Source organism: Leopardus geoffroyi, chromosome B4 (assembly GCF_018350155.1).
Source record: "Leopardus geoffroyi isolate Oge1 chromosome B4, O.geoffroyi_Oge1_pat1.0, whole genome shotgun sequence".
In the NCBI taxonomy this organism is placed as follows: Eukaryota; Metazoa; Chordata; class Mammalia; order Carnivora; family Felidae; genus Leopardus; species Leopardus geoffroyi.
This window is the reverse complement of record NC_059341.1, coordinates 79535750-79558548: the sequence shown is the minus strand read 5'-3', so window position 1 is coordinate 79558548 and position 22799 is coordinate 79535750. Positions and strand designations below refer to the sequence as shown.

Below are 22799 nucleotides of genomic sequence, written 5' to 3'. Positions count from 1 at the left end.
CCTGATGGAGTCAGAAACCTGAGACAAGGTCCAGGTGGGATCTTTAGGGAACAGGTGCATGGGAGGCAGTGAAGGCTCAAACACTGCTAGCATCACATTCCTGTGTCAGGGAAGACTGGCAGTTCCATATCCCAAACCCTAAAATGATTTTTGGGTCCTAGGCTTGTTCTCTGAGTGAGGGGTTGGGGGTATGGGGTAAAGATGAATGTGAGCCTGGCTCTGCCCTGCAGGAGTCCAGAGACATGGCTCATTACAATACAAGAGGATGACAATAGGCTGTGAGGGAGGTACACGGGCTGCCAAGGGAGTATGGGGCTGGGGGATTCATTTCTACCAGGAGAATCTGACGTCAGCATCCATATGTATGTCTCGCTGGCTGAACAGTTCACATAGCACTGGGGTTTGCTTTTCTTCTCCACTGGCCAACCTAGATGCTTTTGAAACCTGATGAGGAAAAGCATTTAGGGGTCTGGGCTTGCCAGCAGCTTGTTGAAAGAAGGATTTTGTCCTATAGGATCCCTGTTCTGTTATCAGAGACTCATGACACCAACAGGTTAATATCCTTATGGGACAGTGGGGATCCAGGATAAATGTTCCCATTTTATTTTTTTTAATGTTTATTTATTTAGAGAGAGAGAGAGAGAGCACTCATGTGTGTACAAGCAGGGGAAGGGGAGAGAGAGAGAGAGAGAAAAAGAGAGAGAGAGAGAGAGAGAGAATCCCAAGCAGGTATGACTCACTGACAGCGTGGAGCCCATCACGGAGCTCAAACTCATGAACCGCGAGATCATGACCTGAGCCAAAATCAGGAGTCGGATGCTTAACTGACGAGCCACCTAAGTGCCCCAATGTTCCCGTTTTATAGGTGAAGAAATTGAGGACCACAGTGGAGGTCAGCAGCAAAATCACAGCCAGAACTAGTCTGAAGTCCCATTTCATGCCCTTAAAAAATGCAGAACATGTTGTCTGGACGAGCATGCTGAGGTAAAGTTTAAAAATATGGAAATAAAATGTTATATAATATTTAAGCACATGGAGATTATGTAAAAGGTAAAGATATGGAAATAAAATGTTATATAACACCTAAGTTGCATTAATTCTACCCTCCCCATCTCAAGAGAAGAGGATGACTCTCCTTCTTCGACTTGCCTTTCAGAAACTGGCAAAATGAGTCTAGAAAGGGAAGGGGCCCAGTGGAGAGAATGGGAAGGGAGATTCGGTGTGAAAGCAGAACCAAAGAGAGGTGAATCATGCAGATTGTGTGCCCGGCACCAGCCTGGGGCATAGCAGATGCTCCATAAATGTTCATCCCTTTCCTTCACAGACGGACCAAGCTGCTCCTGAAGCTGGCGTGGCCTGGGCACGGTCATGGTGGAGTAATGGCCAACTAAGGGCGTTGCTCAGATACCCATAGATAATGACACATTTGACTTTGGATTGGGTCTGTCTCCAAAGCTTTTAGCTTTATGATTTATTTGCATGATTATGATTATATAAGCCAGATTGGGGGAAAAAAATCAAGGAGACACATGGGTTTGCTTCCTTCAGCATTCTTGTACTGCATGTCAAGTATCATGAAGAGCTGGTTCCCTGTTCCTCACCCTCATTTCCCACTGTGGCCATGTAGTGAAGACACAGGATTAGAGATTTGGGTGGAGGGGATGTGAGAAGGGAAATAACATTTCTGGAGTTTCTGCTATTAACTAGGAACTGTGTTTAGCACATGTGTATGTGACCTGTTCTGTTTTTACAACGGACAAATAGTTCTCTTTATAAATGAGGAAACTGAGGCTTGAGGATTATGAATCATCCAACGTTACTTAACTAAAATACGATGAAACTGAGACTTAAACTCAAAACTTATGTTGGGACCTGGGAAATCCTAGTTCTGTGACTCACGGGGCTTATGTGGAATGCATCGTCTTAGCATAAGATAAGAGGAGATACCTTTGCTTCATACAAAACAATAGTGAATACCTAACCTTTGTGTCTTGTCATGATCTTCAAAACACTTGGGGTGAATTTTCCATTTTCTAGCTAAGAGTACAGAGCCTCAACATTTAATTCAAAGTCACAGAGCCAGGAAGTCACAAACTGGGACTCAAACCCAGATGGACGTTCGATTCCAGTACTCACAGTGTCCGGCCACACACGCCAAGGAAGGACTATGATTGAGTTTAGGAGTGGATGCTCTGTGCATTTGGTGGCTCGATGGGTTTTCTGATATTCATCCGTCCCTGGTGCTCATCGTGGAGTTGGACTTCCTGACTGGTTAGCAGAATCACTTGACGATATGTGATCACTGACTGGTTAAATCAAAATACACTTGCACCTTGGAGTTATGTAAGGCTTTTGATTGCAACCTTTTGTTGGGTGCCCAGAGTCAGACCCAGGAAAAGAGACACTTTCTGTAAGCCCCTCACCTTCTGGGTTTTCATGTCGAAAGATGACAGAGTTGATGGCCATGAGGACTTCTGGTTACAGGAAAGAAAATTTGTCCTCTCCTCAATGACTGGCTATTGTGCGTTCCTGGTATGGCATGGGAAAGAGTCAAAACAACAACTCTTTTGACACACCCTTGGCTGACTTCTTTCTATGAGAGTATGTATAGTTCTTCGCGTTACGTTTGTCCTCTACAAAAGCACTGGTTGAAACTCTTCCTGGAGCAGAGGGAAAAGCGAGGACTCGAAGGCTGCTATTGAGGGGCCCCTTCAGTCTCTAAATTTGCCACCTCTTTCATCAGCCTCACTGGGTGGCAAGCCTGCACAGGCCCAGTGGCAGTTGCCCTCCCTTGGGTTGGTCCAGAGCAGGGAACAGCATTCTGCAGAAGGTCTCTTTTCAGATTGAGAAACCCACATCCTGATCTCCTCTTTTGATGATTTCACAAAAATCGAATTGCGTGACAGATGCCCAGATAAACAGGAGAAGTTTGCAGTCGAAGCAAGTTTTGGGATGGAGCTGATTAGTAGATTTTTAATGGCTGTTAGCTTGATAATCGGTAACCAGGCGTAGCTCCCAGGCAGACCAAACCCGTGCATCAGTCTGCCCACGCCCATGCACATCGATACCTCATTGGCAGGTATAAAAGGGGGCCCTGACAGTCTCCCAGTAGCAGAGCGGAGTCTCTAGCCTTAACTCGTCTGGGAACCTTCCCTTTCCCTCACTGGGCTAAGGCATCATGAGTTGTCAGATCTCGTGCAAATCTCGAAGAGGAGGAGGAGGTGGAGGAAGATTCCGGGGCTTCAGCAGTGGCTCAGCCGTGGTCTCCGGTGGGAGCCGGAGATCGGCCACTAGCTTCTCCTGCTTGAGCCGCCATGGCGGTGGCGGAGGGGGCTTCGGTGGAGGCGGCTTTGGCAGTCGGAGCCTTGTTGGTCTTGGAGGCACCAAGAGCATCTCCATTAGTGTGGCTGGAGGAGGTGGCAGCTTCGGCTCCGGTGGTGGATTTGGTGGCAGAGGAGGTGGCTTTGGAGGCGGCAGCGGCTTTGGAGGCGGCGGCGGCTTTGGTGGCGGCAGCGGCTTTGGAGGCGGCGGTTTCGGTGGAGGCGGTTTCGGTGGAGGCGGCTTCGGCGGCGGCCGCTTTGGAGGTGGCGGTGGCTTTGGAGGTTTTGGGGGTCCTGGTGGCATGGGGCCTGGAGGATTCCCTGGCGGAGGCATCCACGAAGTCTCTGTCAACCAGAGCCTCCTGCAGCCTCTCAACGTGAAAGTTGACCCAGAGATCCAGAATGTGAAGTCTCGGGAGCGGGAGCAGATCAAAACTCTCAACAACAAATTTGCCTCTTTCATTGACAAGGTGAGTCATGAGAAGCTGGCTCTCTCTTGATGCTCAGGATGCCCTACTTCCACTTCTACCTGACGAGCCAACGGCACAGATTCATTTCTTCCAGGAGCCATTGGTGTAGTCAAACTAGCCTGGTGTATTTCCCAAATGGGCAACGTGCTGGCTTCATGGGCCACATCTTCTGAGACAGTCTGCAGTTAGGAATTATTTACATCCTTGGCTTTATGGCTTCAGCCCACATAAGTAATATTTATGGAAAAGTCTGAAAATCGTGGAAACACTGATAGAGGCCAGTAAAATGGACTGAGAAGTTCAGGCCACGTGCCAGCCGATTTTGGAAGGAATTGGTAAGACGTCTTCTGAGATAGTCTTTCCTTCCCGAAAAGCTATTAGTCCATTATGTCCTGGGAAGCTGCACCCAAAACATCTGTTTGGGGATGAAAGAGATTCCTGCCTTTAAGAGAAGCATTCTCAGTTTGGTGACCCAGAAAGTCTTTATTGGTGTCCCTTTTGAGCATTACAGGGTTTTGCCCTGTTTCAAGGCAGATGAACTTGCCTAAGAAATTTATGAGGCTTGTAAAAATCAGACCGAGGAGCCCTGCCCTCCAGTGCTCTCACACTCAGCACCTTTAGGATCAGTGCCAGGGGATGCCTATTTTTGGCTTGCCCAGGACCTTATGGGACTTTTGCCGCAAATTCAACTAGGATGGGAGAGAGAAATGGCCTGGAGTCTTGGGAGCAGCCACAAACAAAACAGTGGGCGGTGAAGTAGGAAAAAGAGTTCTCTGCACGGAAAGTGCCAGCTATCACATTAGGAGTCTGTAGGACCTTCCAAGTGTGGAGGCAGGGAGCTCAAGCCGGATCCAGCATCCGGCTAGTGAGCACCAAGCTGTGGAAACTTCTCTAAGTCCCGAAGCAGGATCAGAACGGACTCCGGCAAGTGTGGCCCGCTGGGGGGGGGGGGGGGGGAAGGGTGATCCAGAGCTCATGTGCTCTCCTTCCGGTCACCCTGTAGGTGCGGTTCCTGGAGCAGCAGAACCAGGTACTGCAGACCAAATGGGAGCTGCTACAGCAAATGGACGTCAGCACCCGCACCACCAACCTGGAGCCCATCTTTCAAATGTACATTGCCAAACTGAAGAAACATGTGGATACGCTCTCTGCAGAGAGAGCATCACAAGATTCAGAGCTGAACAACATGCAGGATCTTGTTGAGGATTTTAAGAAGAAGTAGGTGGCAAACACCGAATGGAGATCAATATTGATCATAGCTGTCCAGTCATCCCCCAGGAGGCCACGCCTCTCCCCACTGCGTTTGTGGGGTCGATTCGTGTGTCGATCATTTGCGAGGAAGACATGTAGGGCTTTAGAGATCGTGACTTTTCCCCCACGTTTGCAAGTTAATTTGTAGAAGAGCACCCTTATTTGGAACATCATGGTTACAATTTAGATCGTGAAAAGAGTGTTTAATATTCTCAGAGAATGGAGAATTCAGGGTGGGTCCAGTCGGAAAAGAGAAAGAGAAAAGTAAACAAGCTGGAACTAATCTAACGGCCGTGTCCCCGGGTCCCCACAGGTATGAGGATGAAATCAACAAGCGCACAGCTGCTGAGAATGATTTTGTGACACTTAAAAAGGTGAGCCAGAGCATGTCACGGCTGGGTGGGAAGGAGGGGGCTTCGGAAGCCCGCTGGGTCCAAGCAGACAGGCTGGAGAACAAATGAGCTCCCGTGGAGACAAGACTCACCTGAGGTGCCTGGGATGTGGGAGAACAGTTAGCAGGGACTGGGTAGAAGAGAGGGTCAGAGAGAGGGAGTGGGGCCCGCACACTGAGCAGTGCGTGAGTTTCACCAGAGGCCCCTCACATTTTCTGCAGGATGTGGACAATGTCTACATGACCAAGGTGGAGCTGCAGGCCAAGACAGATGTGCTGAATCAGGAGCTCGAGTTCATGAAATTCCTTTTTGATGCGGTAAGGAGGCTGCTCCTGGAGACACCCTGGCTTCCCACCCTTCCCACCAAGGAAGCCCTTCCCAATTTGTGAAAAGGTGGGAGGAGTGGGGTCTGTGGACTGGCTGACTTCAACCTGCCATCATTGCAAGCCACTAAGGAGGTTTCGGTGATGTAGGTCTTGGAAGAGAGGAGCTTTCTCCTCTGATGTCACAAGAAGTAAGGCTCAGGAAACAGAGGACAACTTCCCTCACTCCATTCCTCAAGTGTCCAGCTCCCCTTAGGAAGAGATCTATCCTGTCCCCATCCCTACGTCTAATGTACTTCAGAGATCAAAATGCAGCAGACCTTCCCTCCCTGCCCAGGTGCACACACAGCTTCTGAAACAGGAAGTCAAATGTAAGGAATTTATCATCCACAGGCTTCCTTCTGGGGGCATCAAACTTATCAAAATTGCGTAAGTGATCAAAGCTATAAACTAGGAGGCTCACAAATGCCGACGCCCATAATTCTCCGGTCACCCTCGGCAGAAGCCTGGGATTGGTGTTTATGTTTGCTTTAATCCCACCCAGTGTATCCCACCCGGCTTAGTCTGAGAACCCATACGTCCTCAACACCGGGGAGGGGAATGTCTCCTCACCGCCTTTGGCTGTGGGCAGGGAAGCCATGGCCAGACCTCCCCGTGTGTTGCAGGAGCTGTCCCAGATGCAGCAGAGTATCACCGACACCAGCGTTGTCCTGTCCATGGACAATAACCGCAGCCTGGACCTGGACAGCATCATCTCCGAGGTCCGTGCCCAGTATGAGGAGATCGCCCAGAAGAGCAAGGCAGAGGCCGAGGCCCTGTACCACAGCAAGGCAAGTGCAAGGAGAGCACAGAGAGCCTCAGCTCCGTCTAACAAGCTGGGCTTCACCCCGGCCGGAACGTGTCCCGTGAGATTACTGGTGCTTTTTGTCTAATGGAAGTTGGGCATCATTCCCAAGCAAGTGTCCATAGTGCCTCAACTGCCCTCAACTGACAATGGCACCAAGTCCTTGAGGGGACGTGAGACGGTCCCCCACCTCCCACAAATGCAGCTTGGTTGACCCAGCCTGCATCAGACTTACCTTGGCTTGGGCCAAGCTTCCTCCACGCTGCCACTGCCCTCTTCCCGTACAGTACGAGGAGCTCCAGATTACTGCAGGGAAACACGGAGACAGCCTGAAGGAGGTCAAGATGGAGATCAGTGAGCTGAACCGCATGATCCAGAGGCTGCAAGGGGAGATCGCCCATGTGAAGAAGCAGGTGGGCGTGACCCCCAAGGCTGTGCGGCTCTGGGGGTCAAGTGAGGTTCGGGTGGGTGGGAGGTTGTGTATGGGTGAGTGTGTGCGACTGCGTGTGTGTGAGAGAGAGGAGAAGCTGAGGAATTCGAATCTAGCATATGTCGATCCCAACCACCTTGAGTGTAACAAAATTTAAGGCTTAGCACAATTTTTACGGTGGTATAAGAGACATTCCAAAGTGAGGATTAGTGCAGGGAAAGAATTGTGCTACCTTTCGGATTGCTTGCTTCCATGAGCGGAAGGGAGTGATAATAAATAAGGCAAGAAGTCATCTGGCCGGTGGCAGGGGAGTGGGGGTGGCAGACAGAGCCTGCCCTCCATGCTTGGCACTGTCCTGAAACACCAGTGGCGGTGCCGTGGTGGGGCAGCAGCCGCGGCAGGGAGCTGGCCGGGGGATGGATGGTGGCTTGGGAGAGATAATGTGGGGCAGAGAATGGACTCCAGAGGCAGCGGGGGTTCTGTGAAGTTGTCCACATGGGATGTTTTCATTTGCGACTATAGACTGGGACAGTGCCTCTGGCCCTGTGCTGTGAAGTAAGGGTCATTATGGGCAACGCATCAGGGTCCAGTCAGAGGCAGCTGGAAGGCGATGCCCCAGAGATGGCAGCAAGTCTCAGCATCCTTGTTTGCGACTTGCGTCAACTCCAGGGGGACCCTACACTTCCGGGGCCAGTGAGTCTGGCTTCTCACACCCTAAACACATCTGCTCCCCTCCCCCTCTGCCAGGCAGACTCAGCTCTCCAGACTAACAGAAACCTTTTCTCCTTCTCTCCCAGTGCAAGAGTGTGCAAGAAGCCATTGCGGATGCGGAGCAGAAAGGAGAGCATGCCCTCAAAGATGCTCAGGGCAAGCTCTCTGACCTTGAGGACGCCCTGCAGCAGGCCAAGGAGGACCTGGCCCGGCTGCTGAAGGATTACCAGGAGCTGATGAACGTGAAGCTGGCCCTGGACGTGGAGATCGCCACCTACCGCAAGCTGCTGGAGGGCGAGGAGTGCAGGTGGGGCCACTGGGGAAGCAGGAGGGTCACGTGGTCCACCCTCCCCTCTCTCCTAGAACCGGGGCTGGAGGCAAAGGCCGGGAAAGCAGGGGTGGAGCAGGACCTCTGACAGGTGAGAGCTGATGTCACCACATTCGCCAAGCAGCCGTTCAGGACCCAAAGCATTAACGTACAGTTGTAGATTTATCAATATGGCATGACTGGGGCGCCTGGGTGGCGCAGTCGGTTAAGCGTCCGACTTCAGCCAGGTCACGATCTCGCGGTCCGTGAGTTCGAGCCCCGCGTCAGGCTCTGGGCTGATGGCTCAGAGCCTGGAGCCTGTTTCGGATTCTGTGTCTCCCTCTCTCTCTGCCCCTCCCCCGTTCATGCTCTGTCTCTCTCTGTCCCAAAAATAAATAAAAACGTTGAAAAAAAAAAATAATATGGCATGACTAACAAGTCAGATTAAATTACACCCAGTGAAGTGAAATTAAATCAAAGTAGATTAAGCAGTACATCAATCTTGGTCTTTTCTGAAAGAGAAACTAACATGCTGTGAAATCACGTTGGTCCTAGAGAGTACGAGACATTGGTTTATGGGTCTGCTGGGTGGATGGCCTTGTCTGCCTCCACCTTGCGACCCAGAACAGGGGGATCACGTGTTGGACCATGCTGGCTGGCTGACAGCTCCCCTGCAGCAGGTGCCAGACCCGATTCTTTGCAGATTTCTGGAGTGACAGACTGAACCCTTCGCTAACCCGCCAAAGGGAACGTTTCTTCCTCCGTTTGACGACGCTGTCTGAGCCCTCTGTCAGTGTCACCAGCATCCCCAGTGGTTTTATTTGGCTGAAGCAGCTGGAAGGGGACAAGCTACCCCAGGCCAGCAGCAAGCCAGTATGATGGGGCAGGAGCCGCTTTGCTCAGGGTGTTGCTCTGGACTCGTCTTCGAGGCCATGCCCTGCAGGAAGAAGTGGGACAGATTTCAGACGAAGCAGAGGAGGGCGGGGCAGGAGGGGAGAATAGGGAGGCTGTACAGGGTTACAGTTCTTTCCCAGCTGAATGTTCACAGTGCAGCCTTGTTTCAAAATTTCTAGCGTGGTTGGGATTCTGAATAGTGGACTCCCTCAGATGGATTTAAAATTTTTTTTTTTCAACGTTTATGTATTTTTGGGACAGAGAGAGACAGAGCATGAACGGGGGAGGGGCAGAGAGAGAGGGAGACACAGAATCGGAAACAGGCTCCAGGCTCCGAGCCATCAGCCCAGAGCCTGACGCGGGGCTCGAACTCCCGGACCGCGAGATCGTGACCTGGCTGAAGTCGGACGCTTAACCGACTGCGCCACCCAGGCGCCCCTCTCAGATGGATTTAAATACAAACACGGGTTGCAAATCAGAAGGGAATTTGCTTTCTTTAAAAAAATTCTTTTTTAATATTTGTTTATTTTTGACACACACACACACACACACACACACACACACACACAGAGCGTGAGTGAGGGAGAGGCAGAGAGAGAGGGAGACACAGAATCAGAAGCGGGCTCCAGGCTCCGAGCTGTTAGCACAGAGCCTGACACGGGGCTCGAACTCACGAACCATGAGATCATGACCTGAGCCGAAGTCGGACGCTTCACGGACTGAGCCACCCAGAACCCAAGGGCTCTGCCATAAGCTATTTTCTCTCTTTCTGACAGGATGTCTGGAGACCTCAGTAGCAACGTGACTGTGTGTAAGTAGTGGGGGTGTTCCTGCCCTGTGGGTGGTGTGTCGGGAGGATGCCGAGGCACTCAGACTCTCCACGGGGATGCCATCTCTCCCCGCAGCTGTGACAAGCAGCACCGTGTCTTCGAGCATGACATCTAAGGCCGGCTTTGGCTCTGGAGGCAGAGGATCCGGTTCTAGAGGAGGAGGATACAGCTCTGGAAGTGGCAGTTACAGCTCTGGAGGCAGAGGATCAAGCTCCCGAGGGGGCAGTGGAGGGGGCTATGGCTCTGGAGGGGGCTCCAGAGGCGGATCCAGCTCTGGAGGGGGCTATGGCTCTGGAGGGGGCTCCAGAGGCGGATCCAGCTCTGGAGGGGGCTATGGCTCTGGAGGCGGCTCCAGAGGGGGCTCCGGCTCTGAAAAGGGTGGTTCTGGCTCAGGCGAAGGTTACAGTTCCAGCGTGACCTTCTCTTTTAGATAAAGATGAAGTCCTACTCTCGATTCTGCCGCTTTAGAATGTAGAAGCCTGTCTCTGTACATCCCATTGGCAGCAAATCAAAACTTGTCCTCCACCCCTGATGACATTTTGGGGGAAAGGGTTGCTCACATATGGTTTTTGAAATATCTTCTCTCCGAACCAGTTGATTGGAGCCAGTGACACCCTCTGCCCCCCGCCCCCCCCGCCCCCCCCCCCCCCCCCCCCCCCCCCCGGAAGAAGCTGCATCGCCCAGGCTTGTACTTCCAGCCATGCCCCCTTGCCTGGCCCCTCCTTGCATTGCCCCTTTGGTGGTCCTCCTCCTGAGGACTACTCTGTTGAAGGCCCCATCTCAAAGCCTGCGTCTTTCTCGTGGGCCTGCCCCCCAGGGAAACATGTTTCTGTGTATATAGCCCGCCTTGTTGGCTTTGCATCTAAAGTGCTGTGGTCTTGGTGTCTGCACAATAAACTTCATCTGCAATTTATAACATGTGATGTGCGTTTAATGTCAAGCCTTGGCAGAAATGGGCAGTCAGGAGCTGTTATTACTCATTGCTGTCTAATTTAAGACACCAGAAAAGGGAGAGATTGGGAAATACATAAAAGCGAAGCTTCCTGGGGCAGGGACATATGGCCCTGAGGCAGTGTGGCTGGGAGAAGCCAAGGGCAGTGTGTTTTCCTTTTTTTCTGGAAGTCTTGAAGAACAGAGACTGGAGGGGCTAGCCCTGGAGTCAGGGTGTGGATGTGATGTTCTTAGAAAAGTATTTGTGAGATCTGGGGACTGGGATATTGCCAGGAGGGTGACAGGGGGATTTGTGGAAAATTCTCTTCCCCAGAAAAAGCCACTCTTCTTAAAAGCATTTTCCCACAGATGCCACCCCCTCCCCCCACCTTCTGACAAGAGTTCCGAGCTGATGTCCCTGCTCCTCAGGACAAATCAGCTGGCCCCCCTGAGTTCCAGCCAGGCTGTCTGCAGCTCTAAGCTTCCAAGGCGGAATTAGTATTTTCTTAGCTCAACCTAGGTCACTGGGTGCTGTACGTACCCAGTACCCAGACCTAAGTACCCAGTGGGAGTTCTCAACAAAGGCTGAAGGAGAGGACCTGGGGAAGTCTCTGCAGGACTCTAAAGTGATCTCCAAAATAAAAAACTGCTTTTTTTCACAGAACATTTCTCCACTACCACCAGAGAAGTTCTCCAACGCATTCAGCAGATAATGGGCCCTTTTGTCCCCGCTTCCCCCTTGCCCCCAACCATGCAATAGCCCTCTGGGAGCCCCTCCCCCTGGACACCCCAATCAGGGCAGCCTTCTCCTGTGGTCATGGGGACGATTTCAGCCTCTTCCCCACAAAGGCCTTGTCATCTGACTGCAGCTTCCTGGGAACTCAGGAAGGGCTGGGCTCTTGGGGTTGGTATTAGACTAGTCAGAGTTGCCAAAATGGGAGTTGGTGTCTTTGATTGGGTCAGGTCGAGATATATGTGTGGGTATTCAGATGTAGCAGATGTGTCTTAAAATAACTCAAATAAGGGGCGCCTGGGTGGCGCAGTCGGTTAAGCGTCCGACTTCAGCCAGGTCACGATCTCGCGGTCTGTGAGTTTGAGCCCTGCGTCAGGCTCTGGGCTGATGGCTCAGAGCCTGGAGCCTGTTTCCGATTCTGTGTCTCCCTCTCTCTCTGCCCCTCCCCCGTTCATGCTCTGTCTCTCTCTGTCCCAAAAATACATAAACGTTGAAAAAAAAAATAACTCAAATAAAAAAAAATCCTGGGGGGATTCTTTTCTCTCTCATTTTACTTTAGCTCCAAAACCTTGGCGAGGCCTTGGTTAAGTCTGTGAGACTCTTCCGCATCCCTAGAGGCTGTTGAGATGGCTTTGAACAATGTAGGGGAGGCATTAATAGAGAATAGATGTTTTTTCCTGATCCCAGACCAGCTGGCCCCAGATTCGAGGGTACGAGACAGGAAGAGGTCTGAAGGCTGAAGGGGGCAAGGTGATAATACATGAGGATGGCCAGTCAGGCTGATGTGCTGCTCGGAGATGGACCCTGAGAGCTCCCGGAGCTTGGTTAGGTGGGAGAGGTCTGTGGAGGTGAGGGTGCCTACTAGGAAGGAGAAATGTGGGGGCCTGGCTGTTTTAGGGTATATTTACTGTGCAGGCATGAACAAGGCCCTAAACAGGGTCTAGTGTCCCACACATTTAGGGCTGTGATTCTGAATCCTCAGTTTAGGGAAGGAAACAGATAAAGTCCAGGGCGGGCATAGAAACTTGGCCTCTGCTTCCCAGTTCTCGTATTCTTTCAAGGCGTTGGGAATGGTGAGCTGTTCTGATAACTTTCTGAGGGGAAAGAAGGTGAAGCAGGTAAGGCGACAGCTTTTATTCCCAGCTACTTTAATTGCTCAGATTATCGGTGCTGTGAGTTTCCAGCCCCTTCTATGGTTCACTCTCCTCGCTTCTACTCTACCTGAGACGGAGCCCTTCTCTTCAGATCCACGCAAACACAGGTTGTTTTCATGTTGGACTCCAATAGCAAAATGAGCTGTGTAGATGAGCTCAGGGGGACACAGGCCTGAAGCCTGAATGAAGTCTGGCTCTAAGCAGCTAATGGAATGAGTGACCAGCTTTGGGGGACAGATTCTCCTTTCCTCCTAAGTGTCACAGGAGGAGAGAATCTAGGAGAGTTTAGTATCTGGGAGAGTCTAGAATCTGGGTCACACCCCTCCTACCAGGGCCTCTGCCCGTCTTCCACCGGGTCTGGTAGCTGACTTATCAGGTCCTGGGCTACAAAAGGGAGATGGGCACAGGCAGAAGGGTTTTACAAGCTCTATTTCCATAGGGAACTGGGCTAAATATTTACATCCTGATGATGTGGCAGACAATTTAGGACACCTTCCCGCCTGTGGTTCCCTCCTTTTCTCTACCTGTGAGTCCTCGTATGAATTCAGATGAACTTCTTTCCTCCTTTTACCCCTTTACCACACTCCTTCCCTGTCCACTCAAATGACAGTGCTTGGACAGCTCAACACCTCCAGAAAACCCACTTGAGCGGGACATTCATGCTCCTACTTGCTGTGAGGAGGGGAAGGCCTTTGACTGGAAGTTGGGAGACTTTTTTTTTTTTTTTTGTAATTTTTTGTTAACGTTTATTTATTTTTGAGACAGAGAGAGACAGAGCATGAATGGGGGAGGGTCAGAGAGAGAGGGAGACACAGAATCCGAAGCAGGCTCCAGGCTCCGAGCTGTCAGCGCAGAGCCTGACGCGGGGCTTGAACTCACGGACCGCGAGATCACGACCTGAGCCAAAGTCGGACGCTTAACCGACGGAGCCACCCAGGCGCCCCAGAAGTTGGGAGACTTTAATGCTGACCTTCACCTTGGGGGGAATTGCTATGCTGTATCAGACTGGTCATTTCTCCTTCCAAGGAGATCGAATGAGATGATCTCTGCATATCTCTCCAGCTCAGGATAAAAGAGCCCCATCTGTGCTGTTGAGTTGGCCTCCCACTAGGCTGGGAGGAAATAAGACTGGAGCTTGGAAGGCAAAGGGCTATTATACTCCCAGGTCCCAGAGGCAGGGTCACTGCAGACCACATTGGGTCACGGGGGAAGTCACAGTGTCAATCAGGAAGCAGAAAGGAGGGCAACATCAAGGCCATGGGATCGCAGTTTCCATGGGCAAGGCAAGGCAGGGCAGGGCAGATGAAACTGTTTAGGACTGGCTAATTTGAATGACTCCACTATGCTTTGGGGCATAGTGGTGGTCTCTAGCTCCCTGGTATCTGGCCCTGGGATGATTTAGGGCAAAGGAAATGTTGGCTCTGGGGTGGGAGAGATTGATAAGGATGTAGTAGAGGGTACGGACCCAGGATTGGTTGGTTTGCATATGAAAGACTTGTTCTGGGCCAAGCCCAGGAAAACAGGCCCTCCTCAGCCTGAAGATGTTGAAACATAATACAACACAGAAAATAAAACCCGTGATTAATACATCTTCTTCAATTTTCCTCAGCAACAATTTGTAGTTTTCAGGGTATGGGTCTCACACGTATTGTGTTACATTTATCCCCAAGTATTTTGTGTTTTTATGCTGTTGCAGATGACATTTAAACTTTTAAAGTTATTATTTGTTGCGAGTACACAGAAATACAATAAAAAATATATTGACCCTGACCTTGCTACATTCATATATTAGTTCTAGTGGCTTTTTCGTAGATTCCTTAAGATTTTGATGTACACAGTTACGTTGTCTATGAATAAAGATTTTTGTCTCCTCTTTTTCAGACTGTTTGGTATTATTTCTTTTTCTTGCTTCATTGCGATGGCTGGAACCTTCGGTACAACAGTATAATGTTGAATAGAGTAGCAAAGTGGACATTTTTACCTTGTTCCCAATCTTATAGGGAAGCATTTATGTGTTCCCCATTATCTATAATATTAAATGTGGGGTTTGTTTTTTTTTTCAACGTTTATTTACTTTGGGGACAGAGAGAGACAGAGCATGAACGGGGGAGGGGCAGAGAGAGAGGGAGACACAGAATCAGAAACAGGCTCCAGGCTCTGAGCCATCAGCCCAGAGCCTGACGCGGGGCTCGAACTCACGGACCGCGAGATCGTGACCTGGCTGAAGTCGGACGCTTAACCGACTGCGCCACCCAGGCGCCCCTAAATGTGGGTTTTTTTTTTTTTAAATCTTGAATGAGAGTTGAATTTTGTCTAGTGCTTTTTTGAAATTTTTCAAATGATCATATAATTTTTCTTCCTTTTTCTTCATATGGTGAATTATACTGATTGATTTTCAGATTTTTCCTTTTTAATTTTTTAGAGGTTTTTTTTCAATGTTTATTTATTCTTGAGAGTGTGAGCAGGGGAGGAACAGAGAGAGGGAGACGGAACCTGAAGCAGGCTCCAGGCTCTGAGCTGTCAGCACAGAGCCCGACGCAGGGCTGGAACCCACAGACCATGAGCTCAGACCTGAGCTGAAGTTGGATGCTTAACCGACTGAACCATCCAGGTGCCTGACTTTCAGATGTTAAACCAATCTTGTGTTCCTGGAATTAACTCCCCTTGGTTACGCTATGTTAGCCTTTTTTTTTTTTTTTTTTTTAAATATATTTTTTTCAACGTTTATTTATTTTTGGGACAGAGAGACAGAGCATGAACGGGGGAGGGGCAGAGAGAGAGGGAGACACAGAATCGGAAACAGGCTCCAGGCTCTGAGCCATCAGCCCAGAGCCCGACGCAGGGCTCGAACTCACGGACTGCGAGATCGTGACCTTGTTAGCCTTTTTTATATACTACTGGATTCGGTTTGCCGGATTGCTGAGTATTTTTGCATCCGTGTGGCAGGAGGGGTGTCTAATTTTCATAGCATGCTCTAAGGGCTAGGAGTGACCCTGTGACAGGAGAGAGTGAAAGGGTGTGAAGAGGGTTAACTTTTACTCTGTACTTTATACTTTGTCCCATTGTTTGAGTTTTTGCTCAAAGCATACATTTCTCTCATAATTAAAAAAAAGCCACGAAGGTCTACTTTTTTTCCAAATGTCCATCGCAGTAGAGCATGAGGAACACACAGGATTCTGTGCAGCGTCTGAAGGGGGACGAAGCCAGTAGCCGCAGGGAAAGGGCTGGACCGGGGATGGGATTTCAGCCTGGGAGGTCCAGAGGAGGGCGCTTTAAGGTGCCTGGGGAGAGGCTGGGAGCAGAAGACAGTTTGGGCACCCACTGCAGTTGGCTCTTTCTTTGACTATTTTGACTAGAAACTTCCCGAGGGCTGGGAGGGCACTTTCTCCAGCTCATGACCTTCCACAGAGATCTATCCAGGGTCAAATGGACCTGGAGGGCTCAAGAACTTCCTTTAGAATCCCGGCCTTGTCTATGAAGGAAGAGGACAAAACAGAAGGGGTGGCTCAACCATGCTCTGCCTCTGCCTGGGAAACCCGGTCCCTCCACTGCAGACGCCCTCGTTTCCAGTTCTCACGTCCAGTGGGCCTGGGCTGGGCTGGTGGTCAAAATGCACCACCTCCCAGCAGGGCTCCCAATCCTCGCCTCCTCGCGTTTTATGGGTTCAATATCTGAATCAGTTTGACATGTACATATTTAGTTCTGGAATCAGTCAGCCTTGGTCAAATCCTGCCTTTGCCTCTTAAATAGTTGTATTATTTGGCAAACCCCTTAATCTTTTGAACCTTAGTTTCTACTTGTAAAAATTGAACATAATGGTACTATCTACCATAGAGCTCTGCTGTGAAGCTTAAATGAAATTATCTTTGTAAAGCGCTTACCACCCTCTGGAGCACAATAATCAGGCAGTAAGTGTTGGGGTGCTGCTATTATTGCTGCTGGAGAAACATGTGGGCGTAACATTTATCTTAACAATTTTTTTTTAATTTTTATTTAAAAAAAAAATTTTTTTTTAACGTTTATTTATTTTTGAGACAGAGAGAGAGACAGAGCATGAACGGGGGAGGGTCAGAGAGAGAGGGAGACACAGAATCGGAAACAGACTCCAGGCTCTGAGCGGTCAGCACAGAGCCCGACACGGGGCTCGAACTCACGGACTGTGAGATCGTGACCTGAGCTGAAGTTGGCCGCTTAACCGACTGAGCCACCCAGGCACCCCTATCTTAACAATTTTTTTAATGTTTATTCATTTTTGAGAAACACAGAGAGAGTGCGAGCAGGGGAGGAGCAGAGAGAGGGAGACAGAATCTGAAGCAGGCTCCAGGCTCTGAGCTGCCAGCACAGAGCCCAACGTGAGGCTCGAACACATGAGCCATGAGATCATGACCTGACAACCAACTGAGCCACCCTGGTGCCCCATCCATTCTCTTGAATGGTTTATGTAACACCTTAGTTAAGTAGCAAGGACAGATGTTATTATCACCCCATTTGGGCAGGTGACAAAACCGAAGCCGAAAAGCCCACACACACGACACTGGGAAGTAATGGGAATGGAATAAAAAACCGGAGGTATAGATCTTACATCCCACGTCACTTCCATTATACCTCACTCTGTTTTCCTCCTTTGCCTGGATCTCCTCCCAGTGATCAGATTAGGGTTGTTTGTACAATGGGTGGGGCTGGGCCAAGCAGGGAGGATACAGGGTTAGAGGGTGGGGGAGACATCTCAGCTTCTCAGTCTGGGTCTGGAGAGGAAGCCAACTGGGAGAGATCGCTGAGCCCTGCCTGTGCATGTGTGAATGCTCACGTGTGCTAGGTGCCTGCTGTCACACCTGCAGATTCAGGGGGGGAGAGGGGAATTAAGGGCCTGAGATGGGGCCGCTGGTCAGTGTGGTAACCTGCATTTTCCTGGCCTGGGTGACAAGTAGTAAGAGGAGCCTGAGTCCACATATGCCCTTGGGTGGCTGTCCTCATAATTACGGGGTGACCAAAAGAAGAGACCAGTGTCCTTGGTCTGCCTGAGCATTTGCTAAAGGAAGGGCTGTTTCATTTCCCCGCAGAGGGGTTTGGAACATCACGGCGCTTGATACTTTGTATTACAAAAATAACACCTGCTCATTATTTCAAACTTAGAAATGTAAAAGGTGAAAGAAATTTTAAACCAGCCATTACATGAAATAACTATTGTTGAGACTTTGAAATATAGGTATAATATTTTGAACATACTTTTCTAAAGTATTTAGCTTTAGGGGTGCCTGGGTGGCTTAATTGGTTAAGCGTCTGTCTGACTTTGGCTCAGGTCATGATCTCACGGTTCATGGGTTCGAGTCCCGTGTCAGGCTCCGTGCTGATGGCTCGGAGCCTGAGGCCTGCTTTGGATTCTGTGTATCTCTGTCTGTCTCTCCTCTACTCACACACACTCTCTCTCAAAAATAAATGAAGAAACATTAAAAAAATAATAAATGTATTTAGCTTTAGTTAGTTAAAAAAAAAATATATATATATATATATAGCTGCTCTCAGACTCTATCTCCAATCTTATTCCAGGTCTAATTCCAAGATTATTCAATCTTGATTGCCCCTTTTCTCAGTTAACAATAAAACAGAAAAAAAAAATTCTTTTGCATAAAACTTGTAACCATCATTTAAATTATCTAAATAATATTCCATTTATGGATGCAGCTTATTTAACTAATTTCTATTCTGTTTTGGACACATCTGTTTTGGGAACACACACACACACACACACACACACACACACACACACATCTGGCCGGGTGGGTGGAGAAGCAGAAGTGATTCCCACCAATTATTGAAAACTCCATCGAATAGGTCTCTCTGAATCACCATTCTTTCCAGATCAGTTTCTAATTCAGTGTCACTGTCTAAAACCTCTAGAAGATGTACCTTGAGCTTCAATACCACCCTTCTAAAAACTAAAAGGTTGAAACACAATGGTCTAAGAAAACACCTTATCTGAGAGCTTTTTGGATGTAATCATACACCCCTTGTATTGCATAGGTCAACAGATAGCTGATACATAAATAATAAGAAACCCCTGCTCACTAAGCGATAATTATCTGACATACTGTCCCCAAGTAGAGGGTATCGGTTTTTTTCTTGTCACTTTCAGCTTCAGGGGAACCAAATCAAAGAACTTTTCCTTGGCCAGCTGGCAACTCGAGGAGATATATGAGGGGATGCCTCTGCACCCTAGTGGAGAAACATTGAGGCAGCCTCTTCCCGCCTCTTCAGTGCCACTCACGTCCCTTGCGTCACCATGAGCTGGCAGGTCTATGCCTTGAAGTGTCAGATCAGGAGCTTTGGCAGAGGCTTGGCCATCCTGCCAAGATGGTGCTAGAGAGGGACAGAAAGCTCACTGTCCATCTGTAAGAGTGGTGGCTGTTGCCAAGGCCATGCCAGTCTGCAAGGTTACAGTAGCCGGAATCTCGTTAGCTTTGACGGGAGCAAGAGCATCTCCATCAGTATAGCTGGAGGTCTGGGCCATGGCCGCAGTCTGGGGAGCTATGGGGATAGGCGTTATGGGGTGGGCAGCCTCGGTGTTGTTGGGTTTGGCTTTGGTGGTGGTTTTGAGGGGCTGAGGTTTTATGTCCAACAGTCTGCCCTGGGAGCATCTAAGAAGTTGTAATGGATCACTGGATGTGCAGATTGCCCCTGAGGCCCAGGAGGTGAGCAGCTGGAGAGGGGGCAGATCAAGGAAGTCAATGACAAGTTCACTACCTTCATTGACAAGGTGAGTGCTCACGCCTGGGGGGTCAGACAACCAGCCCTTGATAGCTTCAGGGATCTGCAGAAAGGTCTTTCTCCTAGGACAGAAATGGGCTAGTGACTGCCATATTGGACTGTGCTGGTCTAGATTATCTGGGGTCAGCTAGCCCAGTTTCTGTCTCTTTTAATTGGCCCTGGAGGAAGGTGTTTACTTTATTCTTCATGTTCTCCAAGCCTCCCTAAGAGGTTGGATCTGACCTTCAGCTACTTGTCACCACCCCATCAAACTAGGGCCTTACGGTGTTACCCTGAAATAAAGCAAATCTGTTCTGCATGTATACTGAATCAGAACAGGCTGACAGGTTCAGTTTTAAAGAAGTCAAAATAGTCAATGGATATCTTGTAAGTGGACACATTGACTTTGGCAAGTGGTTTCTTCCCCATAAGTTGCCACGTGATTCTGGGTCTTGGAGTTTCTTTCTCTGCAGACCGGCATTTCCACTCTGAAAGCCAGTGAGTGGAGACCACAAAAAATCAGATGTTGTCCAGTTAATGGGCTCTTGGAAAAGGAGCACGGGGCCATTGCAAATGATTTGACCAGGTGTTTTCCAAATTCTGTTGGCCAGGCTGTAAGTGGTGAACTATTTTCGTAGCCCAGAGGGATCCTGACCTTCAGATCTCATCTCGTCTTAGCACCAAAAGGAGGTCAGACTTCTTATACTAACTGCACCAAACCGTGCGCTCCTAGAGCAACCTTGGATTGAGGTTTATTGTGAATAGCCCTGGGAAAGATGAGGCAGGCAGGGAGGTTGCATCTTGGGTTTGTGCCAATGGGACGCTCAGGATTGTCTGGGAAGAATGCTGTGGTTCTGCCTGGCCCCACCCTTCTCTGGGTGCTCTTTCTTAGGGAGGAACAACTATGGATTAGCACTACTGCATAGACTGGGAGCTGGGAAAACATAAGAAGAAGCCAGTAAGAAGAAAAGTAGAACTGGTGAATGTGCCCAGAGCTCTGGATTTAAGGCTGCCTTACCAGCGTAGATGGTGCAGTAAGGAGCTATGTTCTATCCTGATGATTGTAGTTGGTAACACTGTGTCTGTCGTGTAATTGAAATTTGCTAAGAAGGTGAAACTTAAGTCTCTCTCTCTCTCTCATTCTCTGTCTCTCTCTCACACACACACACACACAAAGAAAACATGTGAGGTGAAGGATGTGTTCATTAACTCAAATGTGGGAAATCCTCTCACAATGTATACATAAATCAAATCATCATGTTGTACACTTTAAATATATTACCATTTATTATATCTCAATTATACCTCTGTGAAGTTGAAAAAAAAGGTGATAAGTTGTATGGGGTTCCTGCTTGATTAAAGCTCTGTCTTGGAAAACATTAAACTAAACTATGTTCTTCTTTCATTGCCTGATAAGGGCTGCTGGGGTGAGAGGTAGGGGCAGAAACTGAGGGATGAATAGGGGAGGAGGTTTGCTGCAGGGAGACAGTGTCTCGTGAGCTTTACCAGGAAGGTGCTCAAATTCAAGATACTGATTATCAATGAAATTTTTCTCTTTTGCTACTTATTGTGGCTGTCACTTGCAATGTCAGGAATACAAACAGAATCATGGGAAAAAGGAAATATTTTGTCCACATCAAGTAACTCTGGCTATTTGGTAAAAGAATATTCCTGAAAGTGAGTTATTTTGCTGGCTCATTAATGAGTCTTTTCCTGACATCTCTTCCAAATGATGCAGGCCAGTGGTTCTCAAACTTTGGTGCAAACAAGAATCAACTAGGGAACTTGGTAAACATCCAAAGGCTCAGTCCTTATCCTACATCGGGAAACCTGGGCCTCTATGTAAACATACCAGAAATCTCTACAAATAATGGGGTGAACTAATCTCTAGCATAGCATGTTGGGATTAACACCAAACTGGAGTCACTTGTCACTCTCACCAAGCCCAAGCCCACTGTGGCTGTCCTGTGGAGCTGAGCCCTTGGACTCACTGTTTTCAGGTGCGGTTCCTTGAGCAGTGAAACCAAGATTCTGGAGACCAGGTGGGTGCTGCTACAGCACCTCCAGCCTGGAGCCCAACTTTGAGGGCTAAGTCAAGATGGACAAGTTCGCAGCAGAGAAGATGAGGCAGGAAGCAGAGCTGAAGGTCACCCAGGGTTCCATGGAAGAATATGAGAAGTGAGTGGTGGGGGAAGGTGGGACACTTGGTGTTGGGCCAAAATGCGTGTGGATCCCAGGTCTGGTGTGAGAGCAGTGCTAGGGCATAGAATTGGCCTCTCCTTCCAGGAACTTGTGAATCTGTTTGTGGATGTGTGTTCAGAGTGTAGGAAAGCAGAGAAAAGGGAATGTCTGGAGACTAACAGTCTCCTCTTCTATAGACTCCTGCCAGATGTGAAGCAGAGGTCAACAGCAGGACAAAGGCTGAGGGTGACTCCATGGTGCTGAAGAAGGTGAGAGGCAGCTGGCTTTGTCCCTCAGGTCTTGAGGGACAGGGCTCTTGCAGCATTATGCTCTCCAACCTTCTCTGTACTGGGCTCACTTTCCTCAGCTGTGAAGCATCCCTGGCCAATGCAAATGACCTCCAAGTCAGCACTGGGCTTCAGGCAAGACTGTCAGAAGTAGTAAGAATGAAGGCAACCCTGATTTCTGGCTCCAAAGTCTTGTTTTTCAATTTCATAGGATATCAAATCCACCTGGCATTGTCTCCACTTCATTAGTCTCCCCCAGTGCCTTCCCTGTCAATGTCACTTTCCCTCTGGCATCTTGAGGCCACTGGACCCATTGCTTCCTTTCTTTCAGGATGTGGACAGTGGCTGCTTGGTCAGAGTGGACCTCAATGCCAAAGTGGACATCCTGCAGCAGGAAACTGAATTCCTCCAAGTCTTCTATGCTGCTATGAGTTTGGGGTCTGAGCTCCCTGGGAGGCCCCTGGGATGGTTGGAAAACTTAGAAAGAGAGAAAAGTTCCCCTGGTCTTCCCCTGAGGACATGGCTGCTGGCGAGGGCACTCAGGGAACCTCTTAATGTGGGTACTGAGATTTTCCAGAGGACTGATCCCTGTTCTGCTGGACAGGAACTGGCCCAGGAACAGCAGACAGTCTAATGGTACCAATGTGGTGACAATAACCAGCACCTGGACCTGGACAGCATCCTCTCTGATGTCAAGGCCAAGGCACTGTACCAGACCAAGATGCCCACCTGGAGAACTGTCCTGTGCCGGGTTATGCCCAGAGAGCATGTAGGATCCTCATCCCTGACAATGGAGATTGACCTGCTCCATTGGCCTGGTGGTTGGTAGGGCCACTTGCCTTCATATGTCCTGTCCTGGAGATTAGTGGGGAAGGAGCCCAAGAAATCTCTGGCTCAGCCATCACTGGAAGTTTCTAGGCTTCCTGGGGTCTTACCATTCCTATGTTGGGGGAGCTGACCCAACATCGCAGACCCAGATGCCTTTAGAGACACCAAGG

At 49.3% G+C, this 22799-nt stretch overlaps 1 protein-coding gene across 1 annotated transcript; it reads left to right on the top strand.

Annotated features, from left to right (window-relative positions):
- Window positions 1–3104: 3104 nt before the first annotated feature.
- KRT2 (keratin 2) lies at window positions 3105–10685 on the top strand. Its single transcript, XM_045466124.1, has 9 exons — window positions 3105–3790; window positions 4794–5008; window positions 5355–5415; window positions 5655–5750; window positions 6422–6586; window positions 6888–7013; window positions 7828–8048; window positions 9719–9753; window positions 9848–10685. The coding sequence occupies exons 1-9, from the start codon at window positions 3179–3181 to the stop codon at window positions 10204–10206; spliced, it is 1890 nt and encodes a 629-aa protein (XP_045322080.1). The 5' UTR covers window positions 3105–3178; the 3' UTR covers window positions 10207–10685.
- The last annotated feature ends 12114 nt before the right edge of the window (window positions 10686–22799 follow it).

What these genes read in the sequence shown, in the direction of transcription:
- KRT2 (XM_045466124.1), top strand. Translation starts at nt 3,179, where the DNA reads ATGAGTTGTCAGATCTCGTGCAAATCTCGAAGAGGAGGAGGAGGTGGA. An exon ending in TGAAATTCCTTTTTGATGCG is followed by an intron (nt 5,751 to 6,421) that starts GTAAGGAGGCTG and finishes CGTGTGTTGCAG; the next exon opens with GAGCTGTCCCAGATGCAGCA. An exon ending in CTGGAGGGCGAGGAGTGCAG is followed by an intron (nt 8,049 to 9,718) that starts GTGGGGCCACTG and finishes TCTTTCTGACAG; the next exon opens with GATGTCTGGAGACCTCAGTA.